The following is a 24,825-nucleotide window of genomic DNA, read 5'->3' on the forward strand; positions in this document are numbered from 1 at the left end:
ACCCATTTAAAAGTCTAATGGCTGAGGGGAAGAAGGAATTCCTTAGTCTGGAAGTCCTGCATTTCACACTCCTGTACCTCCGTCCTGAGGGCAGGAGTGTGAACAGTCCCTACTGTGGGTGGGTTGGGTCCTTAAGAATGGAGGCAGCTCTCTTGTGGACTCTGCGGTGGTAAATAGTCTGCAGAGAGGGCAGTGGAGTCCTGATGATCTTCTCAGCAGTCCTTACCACTCTCTGCAGACGTTTGCGGTCCCTCACTGTAGTGCTGCCATACCACACAGTCTACATCATCATTTAATATATTCATTGGTTCCTCAGGGAAACGGAGCCAACTTAATTCAGATAATAAAAAAAGGTCTGGACCATTCAGCCATCTGTGCGAACCAAGAAAGGAATCTATTGATATACTACGTGAAGCATCATCTGCAGGGTTTAGTGAGCCATTCACAAAATGCCACTGAGATTTCTTAGACAAATCACATATTTTGCAGACTCTGTTTACGATATATATCTTGGATCATGTTCTGTCATTAAAGATCTTTTTAAAACAGATGTGCTATCTGTCCAGAAAATAGATTCCATGAGAGGAATGTCAAGCTCTTTCTTAAGCATCCTGTGAACACATGCAGCAAGGACAGCAGCTGCAAGCTTGTAGCCTAGGGATAGTTACAGGCTTTAATGGAGCAACTCTGGCCTTGCCCATTACAAAGGCAACATGAACAGCACCATTAATGTTAATAAGTCGCAGGTAGCTAACTGTACCATAGCCTGATTCGCTGGCATCGCAAAAGTGATGTAATTGGGTCACATGTATTTTTCCATAATTAGGTGGTTTGAAGCATCTATGAGTGCTTAAGTTGTTTAATTTATCCAAGCCTTCGAACCATCACTCCCAAGATTTCATTAACTCATCTGGAATTTTGTCATCCCAGCCACAGTTGACTCAACAAAGTTCTTGTTGGATCCTTTTTACAGGAAGAATCAGTGGGGCAAGAAACCCAATCGGACCATAAATAGAATTTGTGATAGAAAGAATGGTCCTCCTTGTGGGTTGTTGCTTCTTTAGGGTAACCTTGAAGAAGAAACAATCTATTTCAGTGCTCACATGTATTCCAAGTGCTCAGGGAGTTTGTCTCTGTTAAATTCCAGCTCCTTAACTCCTTTAGCCTTTTCCTCTACAGCAGGGGTGTCCAGTCTTATCCGGAAGGGCCGATGTGGGTACAGGTTTTCATTCCAACCAAGCAGAAGCCAAGATCAGCTGATTAAGCAGGTGGAATCAGGTGTGGCTCCTGCTTTATTGGAATGAAAACCTGCACCCACACTGGCCCTTTGTGGATAAAATTGGACACCCCTGCTCTACAGGAACTGAAGCTAAGATGGAACAACTGTTCAACAATCCACTTCATCAGTCTAAATCCACTGGTAGCACAAACCGCTCTTAAGTCTTGAATCAGGGCAATGGCCACATCCTTAGGTATGGATTTCTACGTAAAAGGTTCTTTCGAATGTTGCTAAGAACTTCTTTACTAACTTTGCCCTCATTATCCTCTGCTGTATTCTGGAGCATGTAATTAGCACAACTAATTAGTGAGGAAACAGCACCAAAGATATGGACCAACATCAGATACTCTGCCAATGGTTCACTAATGGTACCATTAGGCCACCACAAGAACCATAAGAAGTCAACATCATCTGGAGGAACCTTAACTTGATGAACCATACCTTCGATATCCGCCATAACCGCAGCAGGTTCTAGACGGAATCGAAGAATAACTCCAAGAAGGCTATTTGTAAGGTCAGGGCCTTGAAGAAGCTCTTGATTTAGAGATGTACCTTGGAATAAGGCCCCGCAATCAAAAACAACCCTGATTTTCTTTTTGCTTTTGTGGTACACACCATCATGGGGTATGTACCACACTCTTCCCAATCTTCCTGGCAGTTGATCCTGAGTTATGTTTTCAGCATGCCCCTTCTCCAAGAGACCACTCATGGATACCTTATAGTCATTAAAAAATATATCTTTTTGGAATCTTTTCATGAGGTTAATGGCTTGTTGTAGCAGTCCTTGAAAGGCTGTTAATGAATTTCAACAGCTTGTACATTCAAATGTAGGCCATGCCTGGGCCCACTGCATACTTGACCCTCTTGGGAGTTTTTTGAAGCAATGGCTTCCATTCAATGAAACATAGCCACTTCTGTGTGGGACAGAGTATTTGACACTACTCACAAGTGGAAAAAAAACCAACATTTTTTTCAGAATAAAGAAATCACAAAGCTAGAAACAAGGGATCTAGGCCATTCCAAGGTACTCTCACATATAGATAAAAAAAACTGTCTCCCTTCCCACACTCCATTGCCACCTCACTTCCTGTTTAAAATGGTTGTCGTAACTGTCACTGTTGTAACTGTCAATGTCATTACATGAATGTGAAGGTTATAAGTTGTACAATTGCCAATGGGTAAAGTCCATCTCTGAACCACAGATTTGCCCACTTGAATTTTTTCTGCCTGTAATTAAAGGGGACTTAAATTAAGCAAGGGAGGCAGTGTCTCCTCAAAAAATTGGATGAGAAAATAATCGATATTGCAAAAATAAAACGACGCAAATATTACTAAAAATGACATTAAAAGTATAAAAGTCACTCGTTTTTATAAAGTTACACTGTCCAACAGCGACACCCGCAGGTAAAGTTACAGCGGTGGCTTGCCTCCCCTCAGCCCATTGACTTATAACAGAGACCCCATAACGTGCCGTGGGTTTAGTGGATTGAGAATGAATGGGGGAAAGTCACGTGAGAGGAAGCAATGAAATTGGATGTGATAGGTTCGTTCGATAAATCCCGCCTCTTGTTTTCGTGCGAGCTCTCGGCCTGAACGGACAAAATGATGGCGTTACTGACTAATTATAAAGCAAGTAAACAACTCACCCGCTTAGATATCACTGCTTTGTGTCACGTCAAAAATGAAAACTTGAAATGGCCTGAAAACGTGATGACTGTTAGTTTTTAGTGAGCATTCAGCTTGATGAAATGAAAGCTATATCTTCGTGTCTGTGTTTGTGTTTACTTTGCTTACTGAGCTTTTATGACGATGACCCGAAAATAAGTTGACTATTAAAAAGAACAGCTGAACATCAGTTCACAATTAAAAAAATATTAGTAACACTTTACAGTAAGGTGTCATTTGTTAACATTAGTTAATGTGTTAACTAACATGAACAAACAATGAACATATAGTATTTATTAATCGTTGTTCAAGTTCAAGTTCAAGTGGAGTTTATTGTCATTTCAGCCATATACAAAGTACTTTGTTAACGTTATTTAATAAAAATACAGTTGTTCATTGTTAGTTCATGTTAGTTCACAGTGCATTAACTAATGTTAACAAACACGTTTGATTCTAATAATGCATTAGTAAATGTTGAAAATAATATTAAATAAGATTAATAAATGCTGTAGAATATGTTCAATCTTAGTTCATGTTAACTAAAGTAGTTAACTAATGTTAACTAATGAAACCTTATTCTAAAGTGTTTCCAAAACATTGTTCAAATTGCTACTGCAATAATTGTTACTTTAGTTATTATTTTGGAATAAATGTAAAAATGCATAAAAACACTATGAAATATATAATTAGTATTAAAAATATTAAATAAAATAAAAAAAATAATAAAATACAAAATAGAATTATATTTGTTCTCTCTTTTTTTATTTAATGTTTATCTATCTATCTATCTATCTATCTATATAGATTTTTAAAACACCACCGCACGCCACTGATATATATATCATGAGGTCCAACAGTTTACTCGACTTTACATTTTAAATGAAGTACAATGGTGTATTTACCACAAATGAAGCACAATTCCACAGACACACCTAACTTAAAATCAGCTTTATTGAACAACATAATTAAGCCATTCAGCATCACTACCAGTTTTCTCTGGTGTACTTGGTGTATTTATTAAAGCCTCTTTAGCACATACCATCACCATGCAGGTGTGAACAATACCAATGTAACAATATAACAAATGTAATAAGATTATACTTTCTCAACCCCAGAATTTTTAAAACAGCTAGCTAAAATCTCTAAATAAATATATTTTTTAGATAAATTAATATCTTGCCTCAGGCAATATTTAAAAAATGTTTATTTCGTTTCTTTTTTTAAAAAAATTAATTAGTAGAGAAGTACTCTAAAATTATTCTCCTAAAAATTAAGAAGTAGGCCTACCCATGCTCTGAATATTCATTAATTCACTCATCCTCAGTAACTGCTTTATCCTGGCCAGGGTTGTGGTGGATCCAGAGCCAATCCTGGAAATACTGGATGTGAGGTGGGAATACACCCTAGATAGGATGCCCATTCACACACTGGTTCACACCTTGTGGCAATCTAGTGTAGCCAATCCACCTACTTGCATGTTTTCTGGGAGCTGAAAACCAGAGAACCCACCAGAGAAACCCCACATGGACATGAGGAGAACAAGCACAGAAACTCCACACAGTAACCTGTGCTCAGGATCGAACCAGGGACTCTAGAGCTGTGAGGCAGCAACGCAACCCCCTGCACCACCATGACACCCTACTTTGAATTTGATTGATGATTTTTTTTGCTTTAATGCATCACTTTAATGCATTGCTTTAATGCGTTCTTGATTTAAATGTCACTTGCCACTGTCTTTGAAATTGCATGAATGGTCATCTGTCACTTTGTTGTTTGCTAACGTAAGGTTAAGGCCTCAGCATTCTTTATGTGGAGATGATGTTCAGCTGGCTTCCACTAACAATATGATGTAATTGAGAAAATGGACACTGTGTGGAGGGTTCGCTCGCTGTGCCACACACATGGGAGCTGGGCGAACTCCACAGAAAAACACTCTACACAACCAACAAGTTTATAATGTTGGCACAGCAGGCAATCTTCTCCCTGTAGTTTTGGAAATTGTCATGAAATGTTAATAGTGTCGCCTGCAGTACCAGAGTATGTCTATGCAATCACCAGTATGAAAATGCAGAGAGTACATGAGCCTATAACACCTTACCTCAGATATTCATATGATGGTTTTGTGCATTGTTCAATTAATACTTATGACATTGCCCTGATGGTGCAATTTCAAACTGTATATCCCAAATACCAACATGGATATGGCTTAAGGTGCTGTTATTCTCACATATACTGCAAAAATAAATGGTTGGTACTGTTGAGTTATACTTGTAATGTTGAGTTGTACTATAAACCAAAAACTGGTTTTAACTCTTAGTGTTGTGTCTATTTGTACGTGCTTCATTTATCTATGTATGTACTTTTTAATTCATCCTGGTGCTGGTTGCCTACTTATTTACTATGAAGGGTTTCATTTTTTTTTTATTATACAGGATGAACATACAGCCAGTGCAAAAAAAAAAAAAAAGGCTTTACCTCATAAAGGTTTATGATTTACATGAGTGTAACTTATATATCAAAGGTTCAAAGGTTTGCCAATATACAACAGTTGCCAATGGGTGAAGTCCATCTATGAACCACCGTCACGAGTTTTGCCCAGTTGAACTTTTTCTGCCTGTAATGTAAGGGACATCAGTCATGTTGAGGTAAGGAAACAAATTTCAAAGTAAATTATAATATATTGACATTTAACAAAACTCAAAAAAGCCAACATCGCTGCACCATACATCTAAGGATATTTAAACCTGGCAATAATGTGAATCCTACTACAACAGTATCAATATTAAACACATCCTTTAGAACAAGAGTTTAGTATCAACTACCTGCAACTACCTCAGCTCGATGTTGCACCATGTGTGACCAATAAAAATTGAATTTGAAAAGATGCTTTGAATAACCTACAGTATTGGTTGTTTTAAAGGCTCAGGCTGTTCTAATGTCATAGGTTTGGATTTCCTGGATTTTTCTAAATTCTGGGTATATTCTGTTGACATTCATGTTCATATTTTATAGACCTAATTGTTGCCAAATGTTATGGAACATGTACACTTATTCAATAACCCAGTAAATAAATCATTCAACTTCTGTTAACACTCTGATGTGTGTAGGGTAAACTCATTGTGAATTTCATTGTGGTTATTTCTTCCTCCTGACAAGAGCAACTCGGTAGTGATATTACTAAGCCTTAACAAAACACCTCGTTGTGGCCAGTCTTGGAGAAATGAAAATTGCAAAATGGTCCCAGATTACCTGAGTTCAGCCTTTTATTTATTAATTAAATTTTTGATGCATGTGTCATATAATTGTAGAGGAGTCTGATGCAAGTGCAGAATTCTATTTTAATGAAATACGAACGGTACAGACAACATAAACTATAGTTTCAAGGCAAAAAGACCTACATGGACTAGAGAGCGTGTCATGACAACAAAGGACAACGAAAGACCAAAACTAGACAAAGTGTGCTGTGCAAGACGTGACTTAAATACAAGAGCTCATTGAACCGAAAAATGAATCAGGTGCATGTGTAGTGATCCGGTGAGGTGCAGTGGCTGATGGGAATCGTAGTCCTGCGTCGAAGTCGGCGTAACAATGACAGTATGTATTAGTTAATTTCTGTACTTTTGATACATAGTGACACAATGTACACTCACGTTCCTAATACCACATAGCACACAAGTGTATGCAGACGGTTCTCCTGCAACCCTCACCAGGACAAAGAGGTTAATGAAGATGAATGAATGAATGAATGAATGAATGAAAATAACGCACACATAGAACATATTTAAATATATAATTATATTATGATTACATATTTTGCAAAAGATTGCAGAAAGATTTAGGGTTTAGGCATTTTGATGATGTAGTGGAGAGTGCTGTCTAACATGTCAGTCCAAAATTGGTTTTTGATTGGACTGACGTCTGGTGACTGTCAGGGCCATAACATAAAATTTATATAATTTTCACACTCATTAAACCATTCCGTCTGTCCTCGTACCCTATGGATCGAAACATTTTCATCCTGCAAGAGGCCACTCCCATCAGGATAGGAATGTTTTATCATAGAATAAATGTGATTAGTGTGAATAACTGTGCAGTGATGTGCAGTGACATTGAAGTGCACCCAAACCATTCCAACAAATTGTCTAACCTGCTTAAATTCTTTTGCTTTCAGATTTGTCTCACATGACAAAGTGCATGTCTATAAAACTGAGAAATTGCCACATATAGCTTCAAAGATTTGCTGTTTATCCTCAGAGACGCAATGGAGGCACAGTTTGTAGAAGAAAGTGATGGTCTAACATTCTGGCTGGCCAGACCACAAGACTATGATGAGGTAATGGCCATATCACAGGACATCTACCAGGGCAATGACTACCTTCCACATCGCTATCACACTTGGATGACTGAGTGTGAGAGAGTGGTCATAATTGGCAGGAGAAATGGGAGGCTGGTAAGAATGGTCTGTACTAATAACTGTTTGGAATAATTTAATAATATCCTAGTAGAATGTAAAATTCACTGATCACAATATATTAGCTTTTCCAGTTTTCCCCAAAAGGCATTGCAGAATGTATGTAATTATCATGCAATTATTAATGTCTTTATGCTACAGTCAGATTTCACATGAGTTTTAAAAAGTAGCTCGCACATTTTTCAAACCAAGTGAAGAAAAGTCTTTACTCTCAACCCAAACAAGAGGTACAACACCATTAAAACTATTTTATTTTTAACTCCACATGCCAGAGTTAAAATGCCAATCCCTGCTTGCCTGTAGGTGGCGCTGGACTCTGCACTGCTGGTTGATGGAGGGCAAACTGTGGTGTTGGAGGGATTAAGGGTGTGTCCTAGTGAAAGAGGACGCGGTGTGGCTGGAGTTATCCAGAGAGTAACTGACTGCTACATTAAGCAGGTTTACCCAAGTGTAACAACCAAACGACTGACAAGACATGACAACCCAGGACCTGAAAAACTCTCCAAGTTTATTTTTCTGGCTTGCCGGGTAAATTATAACATCTTGAATAGCATTTTACAAATTGCATCAATATAGTTTGATACAGTTGCCTATGACTGTTTTTTCCACATACTGTATTTATTTCTCTCTCTCTCTCTCTCTCTCTCTCTCAGGCTATTCTGTCTTTGTTTGGAGAGGCTGAGAGATTTAAAGGATTTGTCTCAGGCCTGAAAACAAAACTGGAAAGCACAGAGAAGTCAGATGGGCCCAGCAGCAACAACAACCAAAAATTATTTGTTCTGAAGGACATCCATCAGCTTAAGGCAATACTCCTGGATCCTGATCTTTCCTTGAGACTTCAGCTTCCAGGAGGTGCCATCATCCAAGACTGGCAGCCTCTGAAACCAATGGAAAGCAACCTGGAAATTTTAGAAAGGCGAAACCTAACTTGGATGGTTGACTGTTTTGATGATAAACCAATGTTTATGAGCTTCCACACACCACCCTATCCTGTTCCATTTAATGGAGGTTCTTTGCGGTTCAACATAGACATGTTTGGGACTGATGTATTCATAGCGAAGAAAGCACTGATAGCACATTTAGAGCAGGTAATTGAGGAGATTCATGGCTCTGTTGTGGTTCATGTTTACATGCCTCAAACCTTTTGGGAAGCTATGAGACAGTTTTGTGAGGGAGATGAAGGAGTAAAACAATATATGGATTACTGGGAGCAACTGTTTCTGGAGAAAGAGATAGCATAATTAGTAGACATGGTGAGACAAAGAGATGTATTAGTGGTATCAATGGTGCTAGCGCTCAGAAGAGACAGCACTGAGTATGTTTTTAGTAAATAGAGTTTGTTGATTTTATTGAACAACGTCTGCTATTATTGATCTTTTGCATAATAATTACAAAATACAAATCAAAAGATTTGCATTTAAATATATATGGTAGGATTATACAGCCTAGCTGTGAGACCACCAGACACACAATGGTTCTATGCATTATTTTTTTAATGATCATTTCAAACCCTATACCTCAAATATAATAATGGATGTGATGTTCTTTTCATTCTTGGGAATCCTGAAAAAATTTTAATGTTTTGTTGTAGTTTGCATCGTTGCACACTTGGTGGCGATATGGAACTAGTAATCGAAAACCAAGGCTGATAATTACATGTGAATTTCCTTAACTTATCAGTGCAAATAAATTCATTTTAATCAGTAAAGGGTGATAGCCTTGTGTCAGTTGTACACTTTTCTGTTACTAATCTGTTTACTTCAGTACGCAACATGAATTTACAATTTGCTTGCTAGTCCAACAAAAATAATAATGAACCAAGTGGTTTATGATTTGTCAGAAGCAACTTCTGATAAACTTCTCTATGTTTAATATCTTGTAATTAGGGAATCCTATAATTAATGAAAGTGTACACTTCAGGGTTCATTTCTGTGGAGGATCTGCCAGGCTGAAAATAATTTAAATAAATCTATTAAACTATTAAAAAATGTGTATTTGGGATGAAATCACATAATGTGGGACACTTAAGTTTTATTGTGTCTTCTTCCTTTTGACATCAGCAACTCAGGATCGCTATTTCTAAGACTTAGTAGTAACTGCATGCCACGTTGCAGTCCATCTGTTTTCTTACTATTCTCCTTTGACCACTCTGATGTAGTTTTTGGATTTCTAATAATCATTTTTGCACCCACTCCAGCTATTCAAAGCCATTCAGGTCACTTATTTTGCCCATTCCTATGCTCAGTTGAGCATTAAGTGATGTTAGCATGTTAGAAAGCATGGCTCACATTACCTATGACTTGTCATAATGTACCTAATCAACTGATGATTTAGTGTAAGTAATTAGGTTCTACTTCCTTACCATCCAGACCGCTAGGGTGGTTTCCTTTAGACCTTGTTGAGTCTTTCTGTGTGCTCATTTCTTTGTCCAGTACAAATAAAGTTGTCACCTTGTCACTAAAATGGTTTTGTGCCAGATCGGGGTGTGATTATATGTCCACAACATGATTTGACAAAAGTGCTAAGGACTCTCTACATCTGAAAATATCCAGACAATGTTGGGCATGTTTTCCCCTGCAACTGGTTTGTCTGTCCAGGTTCTTTTCTAGATAATTTCTGAATCTGCCCCACTCGGAATCCAAAAACTCTAAATAGCTTTAGAAAAAACAAAAAACAAAAACAAAACAAACAAACAAACAAAAAAAACAACTGCCAGTCCATATGCTACACATAACAGATACTGTGTGATGTGGCCAGTTACCGAACACAATTGCTTTGTAACCATGCATCTCTAAGGTGTATGGTTACAATTGCTTTGTAACTATACACCTTAGAGATGCATATTTCCACATTGCGATTTGGTGTGGAACACAGGCTGTTCCTCTGCTTTCACATCAGTGGAGTGATTTACCAGTTTAAGGTCCTTCCCTCTGGGTTGACCCTAGAAACCAGGGTGTTCACAAAGTGGGTGCAAACTGCTTTAAAGTCCCTGCATTGCCAGGTGCTGTGTTCTCCTTTATCTGGAAGATAAGTAGTTGTGCAGACAGTCATGACAGCAGACAAAACTCTTTATTTTAAATGTTGAATAGCTAAATGTCAAACACAAAAAGAGTCACTTTACTTATTTACTGACTGTTCAGTTCATTGGGATAAGGCACAACTTGTGTGTCATGAGAGCCTTCTTGATGCAAGACAGAGTCCACGTAATTAGGGATATCGTCATGAAGTCATCCATATGCAGACTTAATATGTGTGCTGGGATACTGGTGCAATTGGGAAGGTTGCGCCTCAGACTGTTGCAACATTGGCTGAATGCTCAGTGGCTTTCAGTTACATAACATAGGCATGTGTCAGTAGTGGTGACAGGAGCATGTGCATGCAGCCTGAGGCACAGCCGGCACATATTTTCTTCTTGACACACATCTTGGATGGTGATAATTCTGGTGTTTGATTTATTGTTTATTGTTGTTAGAACAGACATGTGGCCTATAGTTTACAGTATATTCCATGCAAAGAGAGAGATCGTAAGTAAAGGAAGAAAAATGAGCATGTCATATCAACTTTCCCAAAATGAATGTTGTATTGACAGTTATGCAACATTTCAGGAACCCCTAAGGGGGTCAAACATAATAGTGAGATTGACAACAATACAGTGCTGTTTTATGTGAACCACCAAAGATGCACACAGTCACACGCAGGTTATACTGCCTTGCAGCAGTCCTGTGCCAGAGGGCTGGTTCACAAGGAGTAATTAGGTTGTTTGTTGGTGTTGGCACATAAACTAGTCAAAACTTTTCTCAGGTGCATGGAACGTCACCAGCCTCCAGGCATGTCACACAAAACAGTCAAGTGAATATCTGTAACACTGAGAAATAGCCTCATATAACTTTAAAGAGCTCATGGAGAGAAGAGGTTTCACATTTGCTGTTTATCCTCAGAGAAGCAATGGAGGCACAGTTTGTAGAAGAAAGTGATGGTCTAACATTCTGGCTGGCCAGACCACAAGACTATGATGAGGTAATGGTCATATCACAGGACATCTACCAGGGCAATGACTACCTTCCACATCGCTATCACACCTGGATGACTGAGCGTGAAAGAGTGGTCATTCTTGGCAAGAGGAAGTGGAAGCTAGTAAGAATGGCTTGTACTAATAACTGTCTGGAATCATTTAATAATATCCTAGTTGAATGTAAAATTCACTGATCACAAAACAGTAGCTACTCTAGTTTTCTCCAAAAGGGTATTGCAGAGTCTGTAGTTATCATGCAATTATTAATGTTTTTTTTATTGCATTATATATCACATTGAAGTTCTAAACAATAGCTTGTACATGTTTTAAACCAACCAGTGAAAAGTCTTTACTCTCAGCCCAAACAAGAGGTGCAACACCATTAAAGATAATTGTATGTCCAAGATAACTGTACATGCCAAAGTGATCATGCCAATCCCTGCTTGCCTGTAGGTGGCACTGAACTCTGCACTGCTGGTTGATGGAGGGCAAACTGTGGTGTTGGAGGGATTAAGGGTGTGTCCTAGTGAAAGAGGACGCGGTGTGGCTGGAGTTATTCAGAGAGTGACTGACCGCTACATTAAGCAGGTTTACCCAAGTGTAACAACCAAACGACTGACAAGAAGTGACAACCCAGGACCTGAAAAACTCTCCAAGTTTATTTTTCTGGCTTGCCGGGTAAATTATAGCATTATTTACAAATTGAATCAATATTGTTTGATAAATTTGCTTATTTGCTTTCCCCACATAATTGTATTTATCACTGTACTTCTCTCTCTCTCTTTCTCTCTCTCTCTCTCTCAGGCTATTCTGTCTTTGTTTGGAGAGGCTGAGAGATTTAAAGGATTTGTCTCAGGCCTGAAAACAAAACTGGAAAGCACAGAGAAGTCAGATGGGCCCAGCAACAACCAAAAACTATTTGTTCTGAAGGACATCCATCAGCTTAAGGCAATACTCCTGGACCCTGATCTTTCCTTGAGACTTCAGCTTCCAGGAGGTGCCATCATCCAAGACTGGCAGCCTCTGAAACCAATGGAAAGCAACCTGGAAATTTTAGAAAGGCGAAACCTAACTTGGATGGTTGACTGTTTCGATGATAAACCATGCAAAGAGAGAGATCGTAAGTAAAGGAAGAAAAATGAGCATGTCATATCAACTTTCCCAAAATGAATGTTGTATTGACAGTTATGCAACATTTCAGGAACCCCTAAGGGGGTCAAACATAATAGTGAGATTGACAACAATACAGTGCTGTTTTATGTGAACCACCAAAGATGCACACAGTCACACGCAGGTTATACTGCCTTGCAGCAGTCCTGTGCCAGAGGGCTGGTTCACAAGGAGTAATTAGGTTGTTTGTTGGTGTTGGCACATAAACTAGTCAAAACTTTTCTCAGGTGCATGGAACGTCACCAGCCTCCAGGCATGTCACACAAAACAGTCAAGTGAATATCTGTAACACTGAGAAATAGCCTCATATAACTTTAAAGAGCTCATGGAGAGAAGAGGTTTCACATTTGCTGTTTATCCTCAGAGAAGCAATGGAGGCACAGTTTGTAGAAGAAAGTGATGGTCTAACATTCTGGCTGGCCAGACCACAAGATTTGTCTCAGGCCTGAAAACAAAACTGGAAAGCACAGAGAAGTCAGATGGGCCCAGCAACAACCAAAAACTATTTGTTCTGAAGGACATCCATCAGCTTAAGGCAATACTCCTGGACCCTGATCTTTCCTTGAGACTTCAGCTTCCAGGAGGTGCCATCATCCAAGACTGGCAGCCTCTGAAACCAATGGAAAGCAACCTGGAAATTTTAGAAAGGCGAAACCTAACTTGGATGGTTGACTGTTTCGATGATAAACCAATGTTTATGAGCTTCCACACACCACCCTATCCTGTTCCATTTAATGGAGGTTCTTTGATGCTGAACATAGACATGTTTGGGACTGATGTATTCATAGCGAAGAAAGCACTGATAGCACATTTAGAGCAGGTAATTGAGGAGATTCATGGCTCTGTTGTGGTTCATGTTTACATGCCTCAAACCTTTTGGGAAGCTATGAGACAGTTTTGTGAGGGAGATGAAGGAGTAAAACAATATATGGATTACTGGGAGCAACAGTTTCTGGAGAAAGAGATGTCATAATTAGTAGAGATAGTGAGACAGAGAATGAGAGATGTCCTAGTGATATGGAGGATGGTAGAATTCAGAATAGACAGCACTCAGTAGCAATATTTTTAGTAAATAAGGTTCATTGATTTATAGAAATTTACTAGTTAATTGTTATACAGAGTTTCCCAAAGGTCTCCACACAAAAATGTCTTCAAAAATTTTTCATGCTTAGTTTATATTATGTATATTTTTTCCAGATAGCCTTTAAGAATGAATTTGACAAAAGAAGAATGTATTGAAATCATTATCATGGATAGATTGGAAAGCTGCATGCAACACCAGATGTGTTAACACAAGTTCATCATGAGTGGGAGAGACAACTCTGTGTGTGTTTACAAAGAAATGGCTATCGTGTAGAGGATGTTTTGTAAATAAAGTTACATTTTGCTAAAAAGTGTTAATTGCCCCTATGTCTGGAGACTTTTGGGACACACTGTAGTTAAAGTAATTTAATTTATCCAGAAACACAGTTACAGTTACAGCATATACAGTGCAGTCAAAAAGTCTAAGACGTCTAGTGAAAATGCTTCTATATTGCGTTCTTCTCTAATTTAATACAATTTTCATTACAAATTATGTTATTCACAACAACTAGAGAGAAAAGTAGAATCTTTGAAATATTTACATGTATATTACATTATATTATCTATCTATCTATCTATCTATCTATCTATCTAGGCTCAAAAGTAATTGGACAAACTAACAATCATAAATATTACGATTATTTTTAATACCTGTATGCAAATGATTTGCAGTCAGTGACTGCCTTTCAGAGCTGTTTTGTGTTATGTTATGGCTGGTATACTGCTCAAAAAATAAATAAATAAAGGAACACTTAATCATTACAGTATAATACCAAGTCAATTAAACTTCAGGGATATCAATCTGTCCAGTTACGAAGCATAAGTGATTTTGAATCAGTTTCACCTGCATTGGTGCAAGTTTTGCAGGTGGTGGCCACAGACAATTGCTCCCTCCTTATCCTTCCTGACTGATTTGTCTCTAGTTTTGTGTTTTGTTAGGGTCCTTGTCACTACTTCTAGCATGAGACAGTACCTGCAACCCAATCAGGTTGCACAAGATGTCCAGCTTCTCCAGGATGGCACATCCATACATGTCGTTGCAAAGAGGTTTGTTGTGTCACCCAGCACAGTTTCAAGAGCATGGAGGAGATACCGGGAGACGGGCCGTTACACAAGGAGAGCTGGACAGGGCCATAGAAGGGCAACAGCTCAGCAGCAGGACAGGTTTCTGCTCCTTTGTGCGAGGAGGAACAGGAGGAGCACTGCCAGAGCCCTACAAAATGACCTCCTGCAGGCTACTGGTGTGCATGTTTCTGACCAAACTGTCAGAAACAGACTCCATGAGGGTGGCATGAGGGCCCGATGTCCTCTAGTGGGACCTGTGACCACAGCCCAGCACCGTGCAGCTCAATTGGCATTTGCCAGAGAACACCAGAATTGGCAAGTCCACCACTGGTGCCCCGTTCTCTTCACGTATGAGAGCAGGTTCACACTGAGTGAAAGAGTCTGGAGATGCTGTGGGGAACGTTATGCTGCCTGCAACATCATCCAGCATGACTGGTTTGGCAGTGGGTCAGTGATGGTCTGGGGAGGAATATTCTTGGAGGGTCACACAGACCTCCACGTGCTAGTCAACGGTACCCTTACTGCTGTTAGATACGAGGATGAAATCTTCAGAGCCATCGTCAGACCTTACACTGGTGCAGCGGGCCCTGGGTTCCTTCTGGTGCATGACAATGCCTGGCCTCATGTGGCCAAAGTGTGTAGGCAGTTTCTGGATGACGAAGGCATTGATGCCATTGACTGGCCCTCACATTCCCCAGACCTGAATCCAATTGAGAACCTCCGGAACGTTATGTATTGGCGCATCCGAAGCCACCAAGTAGCACCACAGACTGTCCAGGAGCTCTGATCCAGCAACCTGATCCAGGTCTGGGAGGAGATCCCCCAGGACACCATCTGCCATCTCAACAGGAGCATGCCCAGAAGTTGTGGGGAGTGAATACAGGCACGTGGGAGCCATACACACTACTGACTTACATTATGAGTTGCTGCGATGAAATTTAAAATTTTTACTTTGATTTTTGATGTGATTTTGAATCCAGCCCTCAGTGTGCTGATGACTTTGGCTTCCACTGACCACTGTGACATCATTTTGTTCTCAACAAATTACACAATGTCTATAAGTAAGATTTTCAACTTGAATATTTCGTTCATCGAGATCCAATGTGTGATTTAAATGTTCCCTTAATTTTTTTGATCAGTGTGTGTATATATATATATATATATATATATATATATATATATATATATATATATATATATATATATATATATATATATATACATATATATATAAAATCAAAATCTGTATATATATAAAATCTGTTGTTATTATTATTATTATTATTATTAATTTGTAAAACAAATGTTTACACAAATGTTTAACTGTAACTTTGAAATACATTTTTTCAAACGTGTGATTGTATATCCTTCTTGAAAATGAGAACCGTTTTTTTGTTAATGTGAATAGGCCATGTGTAACTACTTAAAATGCAGCAATGCCATAGCTGGGATGAAACTATACAATTAAGATACCACATACTTCCATCCTATGACTATTGCATCCACTGTGTTACAATGACAAGTACAATCTTTATGAATGATCGATGACTATGCCAAAGAAAGAAATGTAGCAGATGACATTCAAGTGAAAAAAGTGTTTATATAAAAGGTAGCAGGTGTTTCATTCAGAAATCGATACTGCATGATAATGTCTTCATGAAAATTAATTCATAATACACCCTCACAAATCAGCTTGTCCTCCATTTTTACCTTATTCCTTGGTCTGAATGACTGTGAATAAAATGTGTAGAAATCTTAGTACAAACAACTGCAGTTCCTCTTTTACACCAGATGTCTTCCACCCTTGAAGGAGTTTAGAACTATGTTGTATTTAACATTTAATGAAATCTTACAGGCTAGTCTTGCTTATTTACATGAACATGCACTTGCTCTACTAATACTTTTGTAGTTTCGGCCTGAATTTTTTACTGAGTGTTTCTGTGCTTTGTGACTCATTCACATAATAACAGAGTTGAGAGCGATCATCAGGGCAAGAGGAAGGAGGACAATGATGCATATTACAGTTGCTTGTCAGTGACTTGTTGGAGCAAAGATATTAGGAAGGAAAGAGGCAGTAAAAGGATACAGTCACACTGTTCACATTTAAAAGACAGTAGGAAAAATTAGCCAAACAACAATTGTAGTAGATGAGTGAAAGCCAGACTCCGTCTCTCTCTTATTTGCTTCCTGGCCCTGGTACGCACTGACATAGTTGTATGATGCATCTCAAAGATGGAAGAAAAAAGGAAGAAGGGAGAATGAATTGTCGTAGCTGCTGGCACAGATAATCATTCTACTTATGATGATGGTGATAATGGTAATAACCCATTCTCTCTTTCAGTTTTGGTCTCTACATCACTTCTGTTATAAATTACAACCCATTATATCATTCAGTGTACTCACCATGAGGCACTAGCATCTCACACAGGTCTAAAACAACTTTACTTTGAACCTCAAAGTAAGTAAGAAATGGGTAAAGAGGTAAACCACTTAGGTATGTTTAGGTATTTATGTGAGAGAAAGGCCATTTATTGAGATGTAGGCTTTAGCTGTCCTAACAAGCCTAGCAAGACTTTGTGTACTACAAACTTTGGTTTTAATGAAATTTTATTTTCTGATGCACAGTGCCATAGTGGTAAATGACCTCAAATCTTAAATTAACTCTAAAATAAAGATTATATCTTCACTGGTAGGAGATTAATATTCAGACAATAATAATAATAATAATAATAATAATTATTATTATTATTATTATTATTATTATTATTATTATTATTGTAGTTGTTGTTGTTGTTTCTGTTGTATTTATGAAACTGAAGAAGATTGCACATAAAGTCTGCAGATGGCATAGTACACTGCTGTTTACCATAACTATTTTGAAAATAGATATATACAGTATGAATATATATGAATATAGACATACAGTATCTGTGTATATTTTCCATCTTAACCCAGTTAGTATGGGACAGGACTTTTATTCTTCAATCAGCATGGGTTCCTTTTTCTAATTACACAATTCAGCACAAAACAAAACATGCCAGTCCAACATAATTTCTCAAATGAAGCAGTCCTTTAGCACGACACTAATTAGCTGGCTGCTTGGAGAGAGAGGAAGTACTTTAATTGATAAACGTGGGTACATGAGTGTGCAGAAGCAACTGCTGTGCCATGACAGCTTAATCACAGGAAATAAGCCCAGGAATGGGGGGACATGAATGCTATTAAGCCCAGAGCATGCTGGGTAAAGAGGCAGTCATTAGAGAAACATTAAATTAAGCTAATTCTCACTCAGGGAGGAAAAGACTAGTGTGATGGAAACAGAGGTAGCAAGAGATGTGAGCAAGCAAACATGAGTGGATCATGTGGAAGAGCTAGAAGAGTAAGTTTTGGAACAGTGCAGTAATTGTGCCTGTTTAAACAGAAGCACAAGGAGTTGATAGTGCAAGAATATGCATGAAACCAGAAGGCTAGGGAGCAAAGCAGATGTGCAAGTAATATTACAAAATACAGCTGTGACATCCACTGGATATGGATCCTTTGTGAGGTTGTGACTTAGTGCATGAAGTCTCGATGTACCCAAACAGCTATGAATAAGGAAGTAAATTCAGTAGGAGAATTGTAAGCGCTACTCAAACATGGTTACAAAGATGGCTTAAATGTAAATGCATATGTGAGTGTGTGTGTACATATGTATATATATATATATATATATATATATATATATATATATATATATATATATATATATATAGAGAGAGAGAGAGAGAGAGAGAGAGAGAGAGAGAGAGAGAGAGAGAGGTATTACTGCTAATGAAAAGTTGGGTTTCATTTTATTATGTTCTTTTTAATTTTTCATTTTATTTTTGTTTATGTTCTTAATATATTAGAGTGGCACAACATGAGGACTGTTTGCGTTATCATCGAGAGATCATGAGTTCAAATCCTACATACTTTCTCTCCCTTGTCAATCACAGTGACACTAGCCAATCATGGGCGTCTGTGAGCTCATGTATGTGGAAGAGGGCAGATAGCACTTTCATCTCAGTGTGTTCAGCTGTCTGTGCGTGGTTCTTCAGGTTTTGTCTGAATCCACTGAGACCCTGACTAGTATAAAGTGGTTACTGAAGAAAACTGAAAAATAGTTTTCTGTTTCTGTTTGTTGTATCGTTTATATGCATTACCGGACCGGAGTTCATTCATCCTGTGATGTTTCCTTTGTGCAGATTTTATTTGCCATAACTGATCATTTCATTCATTGTTTCAGACTATGGATAAAAATAGATCAATAAAACTTGGGATGTAAATTGATAAACAAATAAATACATACACAATTCTGTGGTTTAAAACTATTTTGTTTACAGAATCATTAAAAAAAAAAATTTTTTTCCATTTGGACAGCTGTCATCCTCTATATATCTAACATTCAACTTCTTTTCTGCAGATCTTTTCTTTCATTTATAGGAGCTGATTCCCTCGCTTTATTATAGTTACGTAGTTAATGTAGTCTCATATTTACATATCTGGGCCATTCTGTCAATATTATTTTTCCTTTTTTTCCCCTAAAATTTTTATTCTGGCATAAAAGTTGGCCAGGACTGTAGGACAGACAGAAGGAAGAACTGCACATTTCCAAATGAGAAGCACAATGCCAGATGAGCAGTTTGGTTGTCTCCCGGTTTATCATTAGCTTTTGATCTACTCTCTCAAATCAAACCAATGACTCATCGTTGTGTTGTGTGCTGATGTCCATAATTCCAGTTTCTCTTCCTTCCCTTTTCTCATTCACATTTAAATTACCTTAATGTAGCACTAGCAGCACCATGTCAAGCTCTAATTCAGAATGAGGCAATGACAAAAGCATGGTAGGACCACCGTGTCTGTTTCAAGCAGATCCACAAAACAATCTGACATTCTCAGTATGACACTCACTACTCAGTCCAAACTGTGGACAGTTCCTGATTAGTACTGACCCATGATCTTAGACCACTAGAGAAAATGCTTCTATTTCTATGATTTTTTTTTCTAATTTAATACAATTTTTCATTACAAATTATATTATCAGCACAACAACATGAGTGAAAAGTAGAATGTTTTAAATATTCTAATCTTACATAATCTAACAATTAAATAATCTAGGATGACAAGTGTCGGTTAAGCTATAACGCAACATAATGCTAGCCCAACATAATTTTGGCAAGCAAGCAGGTAGCTAGGACTTGGCACTCAGGTTGGAGCATGTAATATTAATTATTTAGCTAGCTTTCTTGGTAGAATTTGTCATTTTATTAAAATTGCCTTGATAGCTCAGTCTATCAATGTATATACAGAAAAGCTGTCACATTAACAAGGGAGTTCTGTTGTAGTCTGCATGATGTAATGATGGTTTATCTAATTGGGAAGCTTGATCTAGCACTACATCTAGCATGCAGAATATAATGTTAACACTTTCAGACAGTTATCCTTGTTGTATTGATGTATAATATAAACCTATATGTCTACAGTTTGGATAAAAAAAAAATTTTTTTTTTTTCAACTGAACAAATCTTGGTGTTGCCCCTCACATAATCCCAGACTAGACATAAATTAAAATACATAAAATTCACATAATTATTATAAGAAAGGAATCTGAATAATGGTCATAAAGATGGAAAAATACAAATAGGGCCCCTTGTATTTCCTATCTGAGACCCCCACAGTCCCTAGAATCACACTTGGTTAGATCAAATCCATCGGCGTGTCAACTGAGCATGTACTACAATAGACTGGCTAAGACTGGATTAATATCTCAAGGAAAATCTGACCTTTTGTACAAAGGAATTAACATGCTCAATATAATAGATTTGCTTAAATTCATACAACCTGTTCATGTTATGTGTATGTTTATTTGGTGTATATACTCCACCCGCATTCATCCTGTTATGTTTCCTTTGTGCAGCCCTCTATTTCTCTTTACCCTCCCTGTGTCTGTTCATGGTCTAGCAAATGGACTGCAGGCATGAAACCTCATTACAGAAAGGAGAGAGAGAAGGAAAGAGCAAGATAAGAGAGGGTGGGAGAAAGAGAAGAAAACAGGCTATGTGTGTGCACGAAGGGGACACAGACAAAGATGAAGGGACAGCAAGATGGCAAGGGACACAGTGAGATTAAGTGTGTGTGTGTGTGTGCGTGTATGTGTGTGACAAAGACACACACACAGAGAAAGAGAGAGAGAGAGCGAAAGAGAGAGAGAGAGAGATTTTAGACTTTAGTGTAGACAAGGACTTTATTTACATTCAGCAAAGAAAATAACTACACATACTTGAGAAATATATATATAAACAGAGAAGACACACTCTTCGTTCTTTATTACTCTCAAACATCACACACACACACACACAACCACACACAAATGGTGTCATTGCCCCAATGAATGACCTCCTACAGGAGCAAGTGAGTCTACTACCCAATTTATTAAAGACCTAGGACTGTAACTGATGAAGACTCTTTGAAGTCATTACATAACACATTACATAAGAAAACATAGTCAAGAGAGAAAAAAACAGCATAGCATAATGGTGAAATCACTGAGAGCAGCGTTATTTACCAGCTACTGTAAACAATATACAGTAATAACAAGAGAGAAAATGGTTTGTATCGAGACACTATATGCCACTGAATGAATGGAATAATCTAGCAGTATATGTATATTACTTGAGTTAGCTTTTTATGTATTTATTATAATTCATCCCAACTGTAGATATATTAATGAATTTATACTATTATTTTTAGATATCTTTCTTACTTAAATAAATATTCTGCAAAATTCAATATCACAATTCAGTAGATATCTTTTCCTTTTCAAAATAATAGTATATAGTATGTATTTATAGTGTATGCAGCCCTGTGCTCCAAATTAATATCAAAACCAACACATACAAGAGACAGAATTTCATCAGCCACAGACATCTGAGGAAACATAATGTCAGTTTGGCCAAACCATCTGCTTGGCCTTCGCCTCAATTACCAGTTATTTCCAGCCATCTCTTTCCGAAAGCCTGCCTGTACAACTCTTCCGTTCAAGCATTTTCTCAAAAGTATTACAATGGCAGTTTCTATACTTTGACAGCAGCAGGGGCATTATTTTAGTCAATATCGCTACTGATGCAAAAATTATAAGAGCTTAAATTATTTGATGGTGTTAGCATTTAAATATTCTTGTATACTGCAGAGGCAGTGTAATTTGTCTCAATGCATGTTGCAATAAGAATAATCTCTATTGTTGACATAGCAATCCAGATAATGTTAGGAAAACTGCCATCCACTGCATGCTGAAAGCAACAGGCTTTACGTTAAGCTTTAAGATGTCATTTTTAATCTTGTACATACTGGATGTGTTTGGTAGAAGCAATGGGATCCATTCCCAGAGAAACAAACAGGGTCCATCACTGTCACTGCGACAAGCTGTTCCCTCATCTGCTTCAACAGTAGTTTACTCATCAGAGAGACCAGGGCAGTATGTCTGTCTTCCTCATATATACACACACTCACAGTACATATTGCAACACTGACACAAAACAGATGTGCTTTTGGAGCAGTGTTCCTTGCATGTCCCCTTGGCTTTTGTATTCAGGTTAGCCCTTTCCCCCAGTTACTGATGGGAGGACCATTGTGTGATCTGTGTGTGGAGGTAGACTGTGGTTGCAGTTGTGATAGTTATAGCAGTATATACTACCTTGGACTGCTGCATGTGTGTCTACACAGGCACAGCTGACCTTTTTCAGTTCCTTGATTTTGTGTGTGTGTGTATCACTACAGTGTGTATAAATTGGCAGGCGGTAATTAAATGCACAGAGCACACTATCTCCTCCTCCAGCCCCGCGCCAGTGACGCACAAGCCAGCAGCAGGAGAATGAGTCATACAGCCCCCGGGGATCCGCACCCCTCTTCTTTCTCCCTCTCTCTCTCTCCCTCCCTCCCTGTCTCACTTACTGCTTCTGCTCTTGCTTTCTTTCTGTCCATGCTCTTTTTGCTCACTTTAACATTACAAACCCCTTAAGAATATCCTTTTATCTTTTTGCCCTTTCACCTGGATTCTTGTTGATCATTTATGTTGTCCTCACTCAGCACTACCCTCCACTCTGCATTTCCTCCTTCTCATGCGCTTCCATGTCTAACTCTTCTGGCATCCTTCAGAGTTTGTTTTTTTCCATACACACAAACACTTACCTCGCTTTAGAGTCCCTACTAGCCCTTGGATATGCTCCTTGGCAATACTGCAACCTGTGAGCTTGTCATACTGCGGACAAGCTGCATTATTGACTGTGGTTCTCCTGCTGAGCAAAACAGCCTTTTTCAAATTGAATAACCAGAGGGGGTTATTCAAACCTGGTTCCATGTTTCACACTATGCCTAACCACAGACAGCCAGTGATATCCTACCCTGTTACATGTTTTGTTATGTTGCGAAGGATTATGAATTCGTAAGCTGATTCTGTGCATGTCAGAAGAGAGGGAGAGAGAGAGAGAGAGAGAGAGAGAGAGAGAGAGAAAGAGAGAATATTCACAGCAAAGTGCTTCAACCGAAGTATCTTGGTGTGACTTGAACCAGCTGGCTACCAGAGGTAGCTGGATAGCACCACTTGGATGCCAACCATTACAATGCTGTGCATATCAGAAATATTCCTGTAAAATGCCAGTTTTGAATTATAGACATTATAATTACCACTAGATATGGTTTAAATTTTATGTATGTGGTAAAAAAAAAAAAACTTCCATAAGTTTGTGTCAGTGAATCTGAGTCAAAAGAGTGTCATAACAGCAAGTTTTGGATCTGTGTGTGTGTGATTATCTGTGTGAAAAGTGGTGCTGACACTGAAAAACTGTAGACCTCAGGAACCATAGTGGCTATCCCTCTCTTTCTTCACCCACACATGTGCAGTGAGGGGTGAAAATGTGTGGGAGAGAGTCCAATAGTAAATTGTCAGTTTTAATAACATCAGCTCTCTAGCACTGTTTCAGTGAATGCGACAGTGGGGTGGAGAGGGGGTGGGTGATTAGAGAGAGAGAGAGAGAGATTAAATCAAATTTAGACATGACAACTGGAAATGGATGTGAATTACAGCATACAATTGTGTACTAAGCTCTATTCAACAAACTAATATCTACATAGAAAATTTGCATGTCTGAATACACAAATTTTCTTGTGTAGGTCATATTAATCTCTCTGAATTGCACATAATTGTCCAGTCATCATTTCCACTCCTCTCTCTTCTCTCCCTCCTCTTCTCAGTGACTTTGTCACACCCCACAGAGCTCCCATCTCCCACCCTCCCATCACTTCTAGCTTCCAGACAACTTTCAATTTCAACCCGTTCCATTTTTCAGTTATTTACATTCACAATAAATCATTTTTCAATCAACTCAAAAGAGAGTGCTTCAGGCTTGGGTAAAAGTCAGAGACCTTATAAATGTAAAGTTTAGGATAAATGTCAAGAGAAATCTCTCATTATCTCTTCCACAAGTGATAAAATACCAAGACTGATATAGCAGAGGGTTTTTTCTCTGCCTGGAAAATAAATCCATTTTTGATGTTGTTGAATGACAACATGATTAAGAAATGCTGTGAAGGTAATAAGTAGAAACAGGATCAGAAAATAGAGGAGTGGGGATAAGCATCAAGATGTTGGAGACAATCAAAGTAAAGGGAAGAGAAGAATGACGAATGAGGAGAATGTGAATAAATCTGAGTTAAGCTTCAGGCCTACTACAGATGGGTCAAAATCACCCGCCAAGCTCAAAAAGCACTCATATTAACATTTGGTAGAATGAGTTGAACGGAATAAATAAAGAAAGCAAGTTTCTGGCAGTCCCTGCTGTAGCATCATGCCAATATCCATTGAGGTCAAAAGAATGAAAACTGCAAGGGATAAAGGCAATATAAAGGAAATTCCAAACCAATAAGCTCACAATTAGTGTCACATACCCCGTGACTCCATGATGTAAGGACATTTTTATCGGCTTGTCGTAACTTCATTTTCACTGCAGTAGAACAGGATGCAGCACAGTTGTCTTGATTTTCTTGCTCAAAGGCACTTGATTTAAC

General features: G+C 38.3%; 2 protein-coding genes across 4 annotated transcripts; both read left to right on the forward strand.

The window, feature by feature from the left end:
• Positions 1–5,491: 5,491 nt before the first annotated feature.
• On the forward strand, positions 5,492–9,123 carry LOC113539928 (histidine N-acetyltransferase). 3 transcript variants are annotated; one of them, XM_026936056.3, is made up of 4 exons: positions 5,492–5,589; positions 7,199–7,403; positions 7,719–7,943; positions 8,069–9,123. In XM_026936056.3, the coding sequence occupies exons 1-4, from the start codon at positions 5,582–5,584 to the stop codon at positions 8,654–8,656; spliced, it is 1,026 nt and encodes a 341-aa protein (XP_026791857.2). In that variant the 5' UTR covers positions 5,492–5,581; the 3' UTR covers positions 8,657–9,123. The 3 variants fall into 3 exon arrangements, with proteins under 3 accessions (XP_026791857.2, XP_026791858.2, XP_053089752.1); XM_026936057.3 differs by having other exon boundaries at positions 7,199–7,394; XM_053233777.1 differs by having other exon boundaries at positions 5,503–5,589; positions 7,116–7,403.
• A 2,206-nt stretch (positions 9,124–11,329) lies between these two features.
• Positions 11,330–15,536, forward strand: LOC113539938 (histidine N-acetyltransferase-like). Its single transcript, XM_053233778.1, has 4 exons — positions 11,330–11,549; positions 11,881–12,105; positions 12,232–12,323; positions 13,087–15,536. The coding sequence occupies exons 1-4, from the start codon at positions 11,361–11,363 to the stop codon at positions 13,568–13,570; spliced, it is 990 nt and encodes a 329-aa protein (XP_053089753.1). The 5' UTR covers positions 11,330–11,360; the 3' UTR covers positions 13,571–15,536.
• The last annotated feature ends 9,289 nt before the right edge of the window (positions 15,537–24,825 follow it).

Source organism: Pangasianodon hypophthalmus, chromosome 4 (assembly GCF_027358585.1).
Source record: "Pangasianodon hypophthalmus isolate fPanHyp1 chromosome 4, fPanHyp1.pri, whole genome shotgun sequence".
Classification (NCBI taxonomy): domain Eukaryota; kingdom Metazoa; phylum Chordata; class Actinopteri; order Siluriformes; family Pangasiidae; genus Pangasianodon; species Pangasianodon hypophthalmus.